Genomic DNA, 16,587 nt, shown 5'->3' with positions numbered 1-16,587 from the left:
TAGACATGTGTTTGTTTTAACACAGGATAAATTACAGAAGAATTTTTATTTATGTCCTGATATATGTGTGAGAGTTCACATCTGATAGGTTTTCAGTTTATATAGAGGTTTCAATCACTACTAATACATTTAATCAACAAGTGTTTTTATAAGCCCGTTTACGGGACGTATTATGGTATACCTTTGTACGTCCGTCTGTCCGTCTGTCCGTCCGTCGTCAACATGTCGGACATTAACTCAAAAACGCTTTAACCAATTTGCTTAAAACTTTGGTTAATTGTTTATATCTATTGACGTGAGCTCCCTTTCGTTTTTTATAAATTTTAGATTTTACGTTTCCGAGTTATGGGGTTTTATTCATTAAAAAAAGGGGGATTTTCCAGTTTTCGGACAATAACTCAAGAATGCTTTCACCAACTTGCAAGAAATTTTGGTTAATTGTTTATATCTATTGACATGAGCTCCCTTTGGATTTTTATAAATTTTAGATTTTATGTTTCCAAGTTATGGGGTTTTATTCATAAAAAAAGGGGGATTTTCCAGTTTTCGGACCATAACTCAAAAATGCTTTCAGCAGTTATCATGAAACTTTGATGAATTGTTGATATCTATTGATGTAAGCTCCCTTTAGAATTTTATAAATTTTAGATTTTACATTTCCGAATTATGGGGTTTATTCATTAAAAAAGGGGGGATTTTCCAGTTTTCAGACAAAAACTCAAAAATGCTTTCAGCAATTCGTATGAAACTTTGGTGAAGTGTTTATATCTATTGATGTAAGCTCCCTTTAGAATTTTATAAATTTTATTTGTTTATAGTCGGACAACAGATTTACTAAGTATTGTGCAACACCACAGTGTATTGCACAACAGCAAGAAATCTTTAATTGAATATAAATTCAATTCATATAACCAACTTCAAGTTCTTTGACTACATTTATTCAGAAACCTATAATAGATGTATGTCAAATATTTAGTTACAATCCAAATTCAGACCTGTATCAAGCTTGAATATTGTGTCCATTTTTGCCCCAACTGTTCAGGGTTAGACCTCTGCGGGCGTATCCAGCTGCGCTCAGCGAAGCAGTTTATTTAGACTATGAAATACTTCACCACTCATATTTGTCATTTCACACCTCAAAACTCCTTTTCAAATACGCTTTAAGCTGTACATGTAGATTTCATAAAAAAAGGGGGAAATTCTCTCTGAGTTCACTTTCACTTACAGTATTTTCTTTCTTGTTATAGCTGAATTGAAGATTTCAATTGAAATATTTGTTTTAAGTGTCAGAAAATGTTGTGAGTGAGCATTTATTATAAGAAAAAACAGAGGCTGAATGTTGGAGGATTTTAGTCGTTGCTTAGGTATCAATACAATTTTAGTCAGTACAGACATCATTGCCAGTTTCAATTCAGTGTTGATTTGGAAGGAACTTATTTCCTCATACTTATCTGTAAGATATGTGTAGATCAAGTGCATATAAAAATAAGAAGATGTGGTAGGATTGCCAATAAGGCAAAACTCCAGCACATATCTTAATGGAAGCTCAAACCACTGTTGAACTGGTTCTAGGCTATGATGATTTTAAATCTTGAAATTGACTGTTACATTTATTTTTGATAAAAATGCTCTTTTAAAATGTTTAACTTAATTTACGTGAAAGTGCAAATTTAACTTATTGTTTTTGATATTGATCCCTGACTTAAGATTGATTGATTGATAGGTGTTTAACCCCACTTTCAGCACTACTTGCTTTTTAGTGGGGGTTATTTATTTTTTTTCGGTGGAGGAAGCGGAGTGCCCAGAGAAAACCTGGACCTTTAGTAGGAAAACTGACAATCCTAGTCAATTAAGATTGGAGTCACACACACCTGCCATATGCAGGATTTGAACTCACAAACTAAGTGTTGACAAGCTAGTGATACAGTAGTTGAACTACTTAGACAACTCGGCCACCAAGGCCCCCTTCACTTTAGGAACATACAATACAGATTTTGCTTATGTTAAGCTGTTGCACCAAAGTCCCAGGTTAAGGATGTCTTGAGTGGTATGAAACAGTTTACACCCCCCCACCACCACCACCACATTCTTTATGTGGCTGTCCCATGTCATTAGCCTGTATTCAAGTGGTTGATCTTGGTTGCTGTCTCTCATAATTACTCTTTTTAATGTATGCTTAATTCAGGCTGTTAATTATGTCACATTGCCAATGCAATAATATTTTGTTCAGGCTTTCAAACTATGTCACATTGTGTTAGCCTGGGGCCTATTATAGTTTAAGGTATGGGTTTTTCCTCATTTTTAAAGGCTGTATGGTTACTTGCAGTTGTAACCATCCTTGTCCTTTGAACCTTAATGACTAGTTGTCTCATTTGGGTATCATTTCACATCTCATACTTGATCAAAGAAAGACAACTCAAATCTCAAAAATGAGCAGATGCCCCTTTAAAGAAGTATTTTATCATGTATTTTTTCAAACAGCAAATTAAATTAAAGATGCTAGATTACTTCTGTGGAAATCTCTACTAAAACTTTAAAAACTATGTAATGATATTAGGTGTTTTTTCAGACTTTACTTATGCTTCTCAATAATCTGTAAGTTTGTTTTCAGTATTTTTATATCAATTTGTAATTTTTCAGTAATTGATTGTGGTTTTGTGAAGATTAAAGCTTACAATCCAACAACAGGAATAGGTAACAGTTTACTAATACACAAGATATAATATTTTGAATTATTATTACTCAATTTATTTACTGGATTTCTTGCAGTGGTTAAATTTTTTATGTTGAATTCTACCCCTTGAATAGATAGATGCATTTGTTTACCAGAAAATATTGGAAGGAAAGGAAAAATATTTTTTTGAATGAATATAAATTAATTCTCATAATTTCACATATTTTTCATGTAAAAATGCAGTACTTACGGACACATAAACCAACCAGATTAAGCAACACAAAACATTTTCTTGAAGTAGTCATCCCTTGAATTGATAAGGATTGCAATCAGATATGGAGATGTAATAGTGCATGGCAAACAAACACTTTATGAACACTTATGGAAAACAGATTAATATAATAAGCAAAGTATTTATTTGTATGTGGGAAATATTTAGTTGCACATTTAGTTACACATAGTTATAAAGTAACATAAGACACTTTTTGCACATTTCATGATTGTTTTGAAAACATATTTAATTGGTAATGTTGGTGCATGTATACCTGTATGTGAATTTAAAACAAAGTGGTTGACTAATTAATAAAAGTTTGTGTGTGTTTTTTTTAGAATCTCTTGTAATTATCCCAGTATCCCAGGCTTCTGCCAACCAGAGGGCTGGTAGAGCAGGTAGAGTCAGAGCTGGCAAGGCTTATAGGCTTTATACAGGTAAGCTATATCTAATAAAACTCAGAGCTTGCAAAGCTTATAGGCATTATGCAGGTAAGCTTTAGCTAATTAGAAACCTGGGAGATGGCTATTATTTTGGTAACAAGGCCATATATGATATTAAGAACACACACACACACAAACAGTACAGATCAACCTGGCGGATGAATAATACACAAACAGTACAGATCAACCTGGCGGCTGAGTAATTCTTGAAAACAACACATTCACACAGAGAAATTAGCAGAAAATAATCTTTCCTATTTCTACTGTTGCCATGTTGGGATTGTGGTAACTGCAGTTACCACGATCTGTTTAACACAATTGCAGCATTAAATGCTTTATGATGTTAAAAGTTTCTTTACTCCTGTCATTGATCTTTTCTACAAAGGTACTTATTGTTAGATATTCAACTGATTTTTATTTTTCAGAGGAGAGTTTCCAGAAGTTACCTCTAGCTACGGTACCAGAGATGCAAAGATCAGACCTGGCACCAGTTGTTTTGCAGCTGAAGGCACTAGGAATCATTAATATCATCAAGTTTCATTTTCTGTCTGTAAGGAAATTATGTGTATTCAATGAACTTTATTATATTATTCCATGGATTTTTTCTGAGTAAAGTGATGAACTATCAGTTTAAGATTCTTATGAATAATACTCACTTTTTATATGCATATTCTAAACTTCATTCTTTGAATGCATTGTACACAATGGAGAGGGTGTAATTTTTGGGCCAAATATTAAGTCATAAAATTAACTTTACTTAATTTGCAAAATAAAAAGTTGAATTTGTAGACTTTGATGAAACATTGCAGTTTTGGTTCAAATTATACCCATTTCATTAGTTTTAAAACCATAAGATTTACATTCATTATGAAAAAAAGTAAAATTATGCAATGTTGTGACAATTTGATGCCTAAATGCTTAGGACTGTTCAATTAAAACATACATGGTACACAGGGAGGGCATGTTGAAAATATGTTAACCACCTTAGTCATCATAGAAGCAATTTTAGTGACCATCGTAGATTTTTTCACACCCACTCGTTGTTGCTTCCCCTAGGTTTGCGTGTATGTTTTTTATGGAACATTCCTTAGCAATAATGTAGAGAACAAAAGTTATCTATTCACAGTCAAAAAGTGATGTTGGGTGACGCATGAGGTATATTTTAACTATGCCATATTTTTTATGCAAATCTGAAATACTCTTCCTTGAGACACAGTAAATTTTTGTCAACAAGGCATCACTAATATTTACATTATGGGAAAGCTCTTCATCCAAAGTTTAGAATAATTGATATATGCAGCTCCTTGTTGAAGCATGTTTATATAGGACCAAGAGCAAAGACTGGTATACTCATAGATAGCATATTGTAGTAGGATAGATTGATAATTTCTTGCTAGGGACTTAGTTTATTGTTATTGTGTGAAGTACCATATTAAAGACAAGGCTCAGTGTATCAGCCAGTTACAAAGCAGAGCTGATAAATGTAAAAACATGTTCTCCCCTTAATTTTTACTTGGAATATTATTGGTTAATTCTATAAATACCAGCCAGCCATCAGTGGAAAATGTCTTAAGAAATAAATTTGGTGATGTTGATGACCATTTTGATCACATTCAAAGTTTTTATGATAAAAATGTTTGAAGTAAATATTTAACTCTTTAAAAGTGACATTTTTGGACTGTTAAAAAGTTGGAAGTTTTGGTAAATAATTTTTTCTAAGAGTCCACACAATGATAAAACTGTTTAACTAGTTTGATAAAATGATTAATTTACCATTTTATTATAGCCACCACCTGCACAGAATATGGTCAGAGGTCTGGAGTTATTATATGCATTAGATGGTAAGGTTTATTACTATCTATAGGGAAAGGCAGATATTGGATGTATGTGCAGGAGATAAATCTTATAACAGAGTTCTATATACAAAAGGAATGGTTTTATTGTTTTTCTTCATCTAAATGTTTATTGGTGGTCTTTTAACAAATGAGATTATACAAGATCAAGCTGGTCATACTATCACTATCAAATCCTTTTTCAACCATTTCTGGTAGTTTAGCTTTTTCAGGATATAAAACTATAAAACCCAACAATTTAAAGAAAGAAAATTTATAATAGAATTTGAACATGTATGTTTAATACCATCTTCTTGCATGGCCTTTGGTAGTTTTGGTTTTCTTTGAAAGCTCTCTTTTATTTGATGCTTCAAATACCTTTTATACATTTTTAACTTTTAAAATTTTGAACATCAGCATACCTAAAAAGTTTCATGCAGCGTAATTGATACCTATTTTTATGCCCCAACTACAATAGTAAAGGGGCATTATGTTTTTCAGCCTGTACGTCCGTTCGTTCGTCTGTCCCACTTCAGGTTAATTTTTTGGGTCACGGTAATTTTTGATGAAGTTGAAGTCCAATCAACTTGAAACTTAGTACACATGTTCCCTATGATATCATCTTTCTAATTTTAATGCCAATTTAGAGTTTTGACCCCCAATTTCACAGCCCACTGAACATAGAAAATGATAGTGCGATTGGGGTATCCATGTACTATGGACACATTCTTGTTACACATTTTTTTTACTTCATTACTGTGTAAATCAACAGTGTGTGTACCAATGTTCTTTCAGCTGGTCAATTCTATTTTACTTTCAATTCAGAGTTGTCTGAAAAATTGTTGGGAATTGAAACCCAAATAGTCCAATAAAATACAGGTAATCTATGGTAAAGTCAGTTGATTCAATCTGTTTACCCGAGCAATTGCAGTTTTAACAGGGATGATTGTTGTTTTTTATAAGATCTAAATGGATTTACTGGCAATAAATTAGTTAACACATGAATGGCAAATAATTTAATATGCATGAAAAAGCACTTGTTCATGAAACATTCTGTTAATTTCCACTTAATTCTGTTCACAGTATTGGGATAAAGTAAGGAAAGTATGTTGGAATTTTTAAAACTTTAGTTGTTTTATTAAATTGAGCATAATTATTTTGCATGCAATGTTTTGCATAATACATGAAAACTTCATCCTTTTTTTAATCAAATATTTGTATTCTTTGTGCAAATCATTTGATACAATTTATTTTAAAACCCTCAAATAAAATATAATGAGAAAAAAAATATACCAAGTGAGAGTTCTTTGGAAATACATGGGTAGTAATTGTTTAATTGTTGCACATTTTCCTTTACTTCAAATTGTATTGAGATATATGAACTTTTTGTTTTGGCATTGTTAAAATGATTCAGTTCATGTTTGTATTTAGATTTTTTTTTGGAGAGGTCTAATTGTTGGTATTGTTTATATATCTTCAGAAGATCTTTCTTCTTTCATGGCAAAAAATTACAGATTTTACTTTAAAAAGTACAATTATCAACCACAAGATGTGGTCAAGTTATATTTTCACTGATAACAATTGTCTCCTGTTAAGCTTTGTGCTGTTGAAAAACAATTGTGTATCGTACTTTAGTTTATTTATTTGTTGCTTTCAGTTCATGTTTTGAGATACTGTTATGTATTTATAAACATGTTCTAGAGTTTCTTCCTAATAAAGAAATACCTGTATAAATTTTCTGGTGCTTTGATATTAAATATTAATGGCTTTTTATAACATGTACTTATATAAACATTTCACCAGAAAATCTTACATTTAAGTAGACCATGTTGAACTATTGAATGGTGTGTTTCCAGAGATTACTTTCTCCTTCCTTCCTTTACAGCTATAGATGAAGACTGTAACTTGACCTCTCCACTGGGTTTACAAATGGCAGAATTTCCACTCACACCAATGTTTTCTAAAATGTTGCTTGAGTCTGGTAAGTTAATAGACTACACATCACATATTCTTCTGTCACCCGCAGTTGAATTCAAGTTATATTGATATGTATAAAGGTGCATTGACCATAGTTATAGAATAACTAATTGAAGAATTAAAATGTAGAAAAAATATTCCATGAGTGACCGAACAACAAATTAATTAACGAATGCGTGTAGCACATCAGTTAATTATCAGTGTTGTTCTGTCACGTGTTGAATATTTTTTTTCTATATTTGAACTCTTCAATTAGTTATTCTTTTTATTACATTGAAAACTTGCTTTTTGATGGAATTAAAGTAGAAAATGTAAGGAACTATATCTTTTTCTACCCATTCACAATTTGTTTAATGTGACGTCATCGACAACGTCGTGACAACACCTATTGTTGTATGACGTCAGAGGAGTGAAATAACCGAGTTTTTTTCACATGTGAAATTATTGTTTTTTATTTCACTGGGAAATCATGGCAGTTCATTGCAACCAATGTAATAATTGATTTTATTTCTAAATAGGTGTCTGATAATTCAAAATTTTTGTTCACATTTATTTTTATGATTGTTGAACAATGTACACAAATGTGAGATTTTCGGAAATACTGCATACCAATTATGCTTTCAAAACTCATACTGCATGTTTTTGTTTTTGCAAAATTCTGTCGCAACTTTCACAATAATAAAAACATCTAAAAGATATCTTTAGTTTTCAGTAGCTCTATCTAACCCACATCTGGATTTCCAGGCACCTAAATAGACTATTTGACAAATATTTCGGTGCATGTGGACATGATTTTAATTTTTGCTATATTATTATATAAAACTACTAGTTGTTGAACTAATACTGTTTGAATCTGAACAATTTTTTTTTACAATACAAAATTTGAACAAAATAATATTATTTATGTAATCAGTATTTGCATAATTTTTGGCTAGGTTGATCCAAAACTGGCTTATAGTATGGTGGTGTCAGGTGGGTGTGGGTGGGCAGGCGTTTTTTAGGGAAAAGTGGGTGCCTAATTTGTGTAGTAAAATTCTCCTACAATTTTCCATCCAGATCCCTGAAACTTCACAGGAAGATTTCACACATGTTGAAGTTATAATGAAATTGTTTGAGGATTTTGTTCTCATTTTTCCAGACTTGGAAACTCAGTCTTTTTTCAGCAAAATTTATGAAAGAGTGTACAAGTTTTCTGTAATCCACTCATCCTACAGCAATAAACCCAGATCCCTGAAACTTCAAAGGAAGATTGCACATACATTGAAGTAATGCACTTGCTATTGGTGGAATTGTTTGAGGAATTTTTACTTTTTATATTTTTTATACGACCAAATTTTTGCGGTCGTATATTGGTATGACGTCTGCGTCGTAGTCGTTGTCGAAATTTTACCTTAATGTTCAATACCACAAAAGGAAGGTTGGGATTGATTTTGGGGGTTATGGTACCAACAGTTAAGGAATTAGGGGCCAAAAAGGGGCCAAAAATAAGCATTTTTGTAACTTCCAGACAATAACTTGTGTGTTAGTGTATGGATCTCTCTGACATTGTACCACAAGGTTCCATATCACAAAGGGAATGCTGGGATTGATTTTGGGGGTTATTGCCTCAACTTTTTAGGAATTAGGGGCCAAAAAAGGGGCAAAAAACAAGCATTTCTCTAGTTTCATGACAATAACTTGTGTGTAAGTGTATGGATCTTTCTGAAATTGTACTACAAGGTTCCATATCACAAAGGGAAAGCTGGAATTAAATTTGGGGGTAATTGCCCAAAACGTTTAGGAATTAGGGGCCAAAAAGGGGCCAAAAATAAGCATTTTTCTAGTTTCCAGACAATAACTTGTGTTCAAGTGTATGCATCTCTCTGAAATTGTACTGCAAGGTACCATACCACAAAGGGAAGGCTGGGATTGAGTTTGGGGGTGATGAATCATAAGGGGGTTCAAAAAATTGGGGGGGTGGATTTTTTTTTTCTATTTTAAGACTTTTATGATGTATTTGAATTGGTAATTATGGTTGCAAACTCCATTGGAAATTTGAATTGAGATTATGACCATATCTTGAGGGAAAGATTTTTTTTTTTGGAAAAGGGGGTGGGGGGGAGGTGAAAAAAAAATTAGGAGGGGGGAGGGGGGTAAAAAGGAAATTGTGGGGGCAATTTCTTTTTTCATTTCAGTATAAATTCAAATCATATAACCAATTCTAAGTTCTTTGACTACAGTTATTCGGTGTCAAAAACCTATTATGTGTCAAATATTTAATCACAATCTAAATTCAGACCTGTATCAAGCGCGAATATTGTGTCCATTTTTGCCCCAACTGTTCAGGGTTGGACCTCTGCGGTCGTTTTCAGCTGCGCTCAGCGAAGCATTTTATTAATATTTAATGTTCAGTATAGAGCATTCTCCATTGTTTAAAAACATTCTTAGCAACCCAGCCAATTGAGTGATCTATTTTTTGTACAATATATATATTCTTTTCCACTTTTCAAGTCTAAAATACATATTTCCCACTTTTAAGTACTGCTATCAGTTTTGTTATTCATCAAGTACAGGAAGTTCAATAGTTTTATCTTGTAAAACTCTTAAAGAAAGAGGTAAAAACAGTAATTAGGCATCCCATTATTGAAACTATGATGATTTTCTAATTATCCTGTTAAATGTACCTTGACTAGGGTTAGACTTTAAAAGGAAGAAGCCAAGGTCATTTTGAAATTGTTGTTGACAGAATACATGTTACCTCAAGAAAATACTTTTGATCGATATTTTAACAATATACTTGACAGGTGATCAGAGAGATCTTCAAAAACATTACTTATCCATTTTATTTTTATTTCCATTACTTGAAACTTGCACTTGCTCAGCCATGTATAAAAGAGAGCAATACGTGTGGGAGACTTCTGTAGTGTAAACAGTCTACAAAATACCACACATAAAACAAAAAACTAAGGTTAATGTCAAGGTCCTCCCTGAAGGGTAAGAAGATCCTGCTTCACATGTGGTACCCCTTGTGTGGCTCATGTCAAGTAAAAATTTGGTAATAAGAAAAGAGGACAGAATTGTGGCTATGACAGTTGGAAATATCCGTAGTCAGTGTAAAAATCTCCGGAAAAATACCTTAAAAATTTTTTTTTTTTTAAATCTTTATTAACAATTCAAATATTAATATTTTTGGCAATAGATAAATTGTCATTTGATTTAAAATGAAAAAATGTGAATATAAAATTTCAGCTTTCAAGCATTACGACAGAATATTTTTGGTTCATTCAGTTCATGTTATAATCTGTATTTTCTCTCCCAGAGGTTCACACGCATGAAAAAAGGTTTATGCATGGGCTAACTAAGACTGTTTGTTTAAGTGATTTCTTGTTTTATATTTTCAGGTAATTTTGGTTGTTCAGAAGAAGCAATAACAGTGGCTGCCATGACACAAATACAAAATGTCTTTGTTACTCCCTCTGGCAATAAATCTTCTGCTGTAAGTCAATGGTTTTCAAGTCCAAATTGATAAAAAGTTTGTCTGGCCCATTGAATGTTATTCTTAAATTTAAAAATTGAATAAATGATGAATCAGGGGTTAACCTTCGTAGTATCAGAGCTAAATAAGAATTCTGTGATGTAAAGTTTGATGTCAGGGATAGATTTTGATTACTTGATCATACATGAGATTTGTATATCTTATGAAGAATGTTCCAGCCATCTTAGTTTATATCATTTACCAAAATCACAAAGCTTTATGTTACAGTAATGCTTAAAGTAACAGGTTAAATTCTAAATAAGTGTATTTTTAGTGTGGATCTACATGTCAAATTATACAATTAATACACATATAAAATCATTGCAGTTTATGCTTCGCTAATTTAGCACATGCTTACTTAATTCAGGTTACATAAGCTCTGGAATTATTATAAAAGTTGTCCTTCATCTTAACACCTTGCAAAAGAATCCCAGGGTAGAGATTTATTATAGGATGAAACACATTTTTTAAACACAGTGTAAACTGAACAGATAACCTGAAATAACACAAACTGAATAAAAGTCCTAGGGTTAGGAAAGTAGTTTCCGCAACATGTTCAATTGAAGTGTTGACCAAGGATACAAATTCTAACAGTCCAATCATATTCAAGTATTTGTAGATATGCAAATCATAATAAAAAAATAACGATAGCATGTTTTAAATTTCCTTTGTAGGCCAGGTCAAGAAGGAAATTTGCCGTAGAAGAGGGTGACCATGTGACCTTAATTAATGTGTTTAATTCATTCATCAAGGTAAATAATGGCGTTTGTTTATTTGATTTTACATGAAGCTTCTCTTTACAATTTTACATGAAGCTCCACCTTACAATTTTACATAAAGCTCCTCTTTACAATTTTACATGAAGCTCCTCTTTACATTGTAAATGTATGACAAATGATACATTTCTCAATTATTTGCTGTTTAATTTTGGTGAATTTGTGGTTTTTCAAATATTCTGTAACATAGGAGTTTTCTTTTACATTTTTAAACAATTGCTGTGATTTTGAGAAGAAAATACCATATAGGGGCTTCAAAAGAATTACATAAACTCCAAGCAATGGAAGTAATATAAACCACCCTATATCTCTACCTTCTATCTGTCTTAAAAATCTGGTTAGACATTTTTTCAACTTCTTTGACTATTTTATAACATGGATCACTGCTTTTTTTCTGGTTGGCAATGCACTAGTGGTTTATACTTCAACTAAATTTAAAATGTATGTGGGAGGGTAGGAAGGGACTTTCAAAATATCCCTACAACCAAGAACCATTTTTTAGATAATTTTGCATAATGGTAATAGACACATACTGAAAAAAGACCTTGACCCACATTCAATAATTAAACTTTCCTTCCTACCCTCCCACATACATTTTACAGATAGTAGGAGGGCACAATGTTTTCTAGTCTGTGTCAATCCCATCTTGTGTCTGTTCTGCCGTTCCTTATAAAGTTTAAGAGTATGGTAAAGGTAGCTTTCCATTCAGTTCTCGTCACAACAACTAGAAACCTAGTACACATAATGATGTAATGATATGAAATTTTATAATTATATACCAAATTAAGGTTTTGACACCAATTTCACGGTTCATTAAACATTGAGATGTGATGGAGTTGAATCAGTTCATTCTCAGGTTGAATTTTTATGGTTACTGTAGTTTACAATGAAATTGTGGTCTCATCAACTTGAAACATAGTACAAATGTTCATAATGATGTAAACTTCTAAAACTATATGCAAAAGTACTGTTTTGACCCCAATTTTACAGTTCACAGAACATTGAAATATAGTGTGAACTGGGCATGGTATCCTATTGACACATATTCCTGATAGATATTTGTTTGGGAGTAAATTTAATATTGCTCAAGTTCTCAAGAACTTAGAACACCTGATATTTTTAAAACAGCTCTTGATGAGATTAGAATAGAATTTACCACTTAAATATGGAAAGACTCATCAAAATAAAAATATGTGGTTTGATTGCCAATGAGGCAATAGGTCACCATACAGCCTTCAACAATCAGCAAAACCCATACTGTATAGCAAGATGGTTATGTAACATTTATCAAATAACTGATAATTATTTCCCACTGGTGTCACATGCTACTGTTTACAATTTAGTTTTTTGAAGCTTTGCATATTGTTGACACAAATAGTAAATATGTGCATTTGTTTCTATGAGACAGTTTAAAATTCCTATCTGATTACTAGACTTTATAACAGATATTTTTCATCAGAAAGATTTAACATAAATAAATATAGTATGATTGCATGTCATTAGTGCTTTTTTCAGTTTTTACACCACCTCAATATGATAACCAATATTTTACAAGGCTTTAATTTTATTCTGATTTTATAAAGTGCAATGCTAAAATATAGTAGATGTTGAAACTAAAATTGCTCAGATGAAACTGGGGAAAGTGCATAGACAATGTTTCCTGAAGTATGCTGTTTTAAGTAAGCACATAAGCAGAGTTGACAGAGGCCTATTCATGCTGGGATGTAGCTGGTTTGGATCCCCCAAATTAGAAAAATATATTTTTTGATGTAGAAAAACATTTAAAAAATCAATAGGGTCATACTACCTTTGACCTCAAAATCTTGTATCCACCCCAATTGATTTCAATTAATACCTTACTTGTGTGTGTTTTAATAGTTCTCGATAAAATATGAATTCTACAGAGTTACAATAAAACTGGTTAACAAGTGTATTATATTGTTTGTAATATTGTTTAAAATATTTACCTACACTATAGAGGTAATTTTATAGCAGGTCTTCAGCAAGCATCATGATGAAGAACAGCAAAAAAACTGTGCTTCATTTAATATATTGTTTCATTGCATTTCATGAGATCTTTCTCTCATATACATGAGGGTCTGGATGGGTATATCTTCATTTCTGTATTCTTTAATTTTCTTGGCCATTTCTCTCTTTTCCCTATTTTTTTTTACTGATCATTATCTATTCTTTATATTGAAGCATCCTGTTATAATATATTCTATATTTTTTGCCTATTTCTCTATTCCTTTTTTTGGGGGGCTCTTTAATTTTCTATTTTTTGCCTATTACTCTCTATTCTGTAAACCCCAGCCATACCCTCATGCATCCATCCCAATATCCTTACATTTTTTATTTGGTATTTGGAAACATTAAGTTCAAAATTGGTAGTAGGGCTGCATTTTATATTTAATCTTAGTATACAGTTTTTTGCCTCGCCTTCACAGAGTCAAAAAGCGAGACATAGGTATGCTGTTTCAGGTGTCGGCAGCGGCAGCGTCAACAATGTATTAGTTTGTGATTAGGTCTGGTTTATGGTGAACCACTAGTGGTAGGTCAATGATATTTTGTATGCAGTTGTATTAGCATTGGAACATCTCATTTCCATGGAGATTATTTGGCCTTCCCCCCTCAGTCATGGTTTTTTGACTTTGAAACTTTTACTAAGTTTACATTTATTAGTTTGTGATTAGGTCAGTTTATGGGGAACCACTAGTGTTAGGTCAATGATATTTGGTATGCAGTTGTATAAGCATTGGCATATCTCATTGCCATGGAGATTATTTGGCTCCACCCCCTCAGTCATGGTATATTGACTTTGAAACTTTTGCTTAGTTTACATGTATTAGTTTGTGATTAGGTCAGTTTATTTGGAACCACTAGTGGTATGTCAATGATATTTGGTATGCAGTTGAATAAGAATTGGCACATCTCATTTCCATGGAGATTATTTGGCCTTCCCCCCTCAGTCATGGTTTTTTGACTTTGAAACTTTTGCTAAGTTTACATTTATTAGTTTGTGATTAGGTCAGTTTATGGGGAACCACTAGTGTTAGGTCAATGATATTTGGTATGCAGTTGTATAAGCATTGGCATATCTCATTGCCATGGAGATTATTTGGCTCCGCCCCCTCAGTCATGGTCTATTGACTTTGAAACTTTTGCTTAGTTTACATGTATTAGTTTGTGATTAGGTCAGTTTATGGGGAACCACTAGTGGTATGTCAATGATATTTGGTATGCAGTTGAATAAGAATTGGCATATCTCATTTCCATGGAGATTATTTGGCTCCGCTCCCTCAGTCATGGTCTATTGACTTTGAAACTTTTGCTTAGTTTACATTTATTAGTTTGTGATTAGGTCAGTTAATGGTGAACAACTAGTGGTACGTCAATGATATTTGGTATGCAGTTGTATAAACATTGGCATATATCATTTCCATGGAGATTATTTGGCTCCACCCCCTCAAACTTTTGCTTAGTTTACATGTATTAGTTTGTGATTAGGTCAGTTTATGGGGAACCATTAATGGTAGGTCAATGATATTTGGTATGCAATTGTATAAGCATTGGCATATCTCATTTCCAGGGAGATTATTTGGCTCTGCTCCCTCAGTCATGGTCTATTGACTTTGGAACTTTTGCTTAGTTTACATGTATTAGTTTGTGATTAGGTCAGTTTATGGGGAACCACTAGTGTTAGGTCAATGATATTTGGTATGCAGTTGTATAAGCATTGGCATATCTCATTGCCATGGAGATTATTTGGCTCCGCCTCCTCAGTCATGGTCTATTGACTTTGAAACTTTTGCTTAGTTTACATGTATTAGTTTGTGATTAGGTCAGTTTATGGGGAACCACTAGTGGTATGTCAATGATATTTGGTATGCAGTTGAATAAGAATTGGCATATCTCATTTCCATGGAGATTATTTGGCTCTGCTCCCTCAGCCATGGTCTATTGACTTTTAAACTTTTGCTTAGTTTACATGTATTAGTTTGTGATTAGGCCAGTTTATGGGGAACCACTAATGGTAGGTCAATGATATTTGGTATGCAAATGTATAAGCATTGGCATATCTCATTTCCAGGGAGATTATTTGGCTCTGTTCCCTCATCCATGGTCTATTGACTTTGGAACTTTTGCTTAGTTTACATGTATTAGTTTGTGATTAGGTCAGTTTATGGGGAACCACTAGTGGTAGGTCAGTGATATTTGGTATGCAGTTGTATAAGCATTGGCATATCTCATTTTCATCATGGAGATTATTTAGCTTTGCCCCCTCAGGCAGGGTCTATTGACTTTGAACTTTTTGCTTAGTTTACATGTATTAGTTTGTGATTAGTTCAGTTTAAGATGAACCGCTAATGTTAAGTCAATGATATTTGGTATGCAAATTTATTGGCATTTGCAAGTTTTGTTTCCATGGAGATTATATAGCCCCACCCCCTCATCATGGTTCATTGACTTTGAAACTTTTACATAGTTTACAAGTTAATGTTTGTGTTTAGGTTTGTTTAAAGGGCTTATGATAAGTCAATGGTATTTGGTATTAGCATTGGCACATATCATTTCCATGGAGATTGTTTAACCATGTACCTTCAGTCATGTTTATTGACTTTGAATATTTGCATAACTTACATGTTAAAGTATTGCCATTTTAATTTCAACATTTGCATTATCAAAATTACAAAAAGGTGAGACATATCTCTGTGTTAACAGTTTATTATTAACTAAAGCATATACCATGTGGTAATGTCACAGACTTCAATATCATGTGAAAACCAGTATTCATTTTAAAGCATGTGGCACCATCAACACATGGTAAACAATAGGAAAAAATAATCAGTACAATAGATTATTCTCTTTAGTTATTTATTTATAATCATTCTATTTAGTTATTTATTGATAATCATTCTATTTAGATATTTTCTATTACAGTAATATAAAATTAAGGAGATGTGTTGTGATTGCTAATGAGACAACAATCCACTAGAGACCAAAGGACGAGGACGTAAACGACTTTAAGGCACTATATGACCTTCAACAATGAGAAAAATTCATACTGAGTTTTGATTTATATGTAATATGTTATATTTC

The 16,587-nt window shown here is 32.5% G+C and overlaps 1 protein-coding gene across 3 annotated transcripts in view; it reads left to right on the top strand.

Annotated features, from left to right (window-relative positions):
- Window positions 1-16,587, top strand: part of LOC127702382 (probable ATP-dependent RNA helicase DHX35) — a 197,653-nt gene that overhangs the window by 26,275 nt on the left and 154,791 nt on the right. For all 3 annotated transcript variants that reach the window (XM_052206536.1, XM_052206535.1, XM_052206534.1), the window contains 7 exons: window positions 2,641-2,694; window positions 3,284-3,382; window positions 3,814-3,938; window positions 5,175-5,229; window positions 7,106-7,201; window positions 10,578-10,672; window positions 11,386-11,463. In XM_052206536.1, coding sequence (XP_052062496.1) covers window positions 2,641-2,694; window positions 3,284-3,382; window positions 3,814-3,938; window positions 5,175-5,229; window positions 7,106-7,201; window positions 10,578-10,672; window positions 11,386-11,463 — 602 coding nt within the window. The remainder of the gene's footprint in view (window positions 1-2,640; window positions 2,695-3,283; window positions 3,383-3,813; window positions 3,939-5,174; window positions 5,230-7,105; window positions 7,202-10,577; window positions 10,673-11,385; window positions 11,464-16,587) is intronic.

This window comes from Mytilus californianus, unplaced genomic scaffold (assembly GCF_021869535.1).
Source record: "Mytilus californianus isolate M0D057914Y unplaced genomic scaffold, xbMytCali1.0.p SCAF_5, whole genome shotgun sequence".
Lineage (NCBI taxonomy): Eukaryota > Metazoa > Mollusca > Bivalvia > Mytilida > Mytilidae > Mytilus > Mytilus californianus.
The sequence above is the reverse complement of the archived record's forward strand: the minus strand, read 5'-3'. Positions and strand labels throughout refer to the sequence as shown.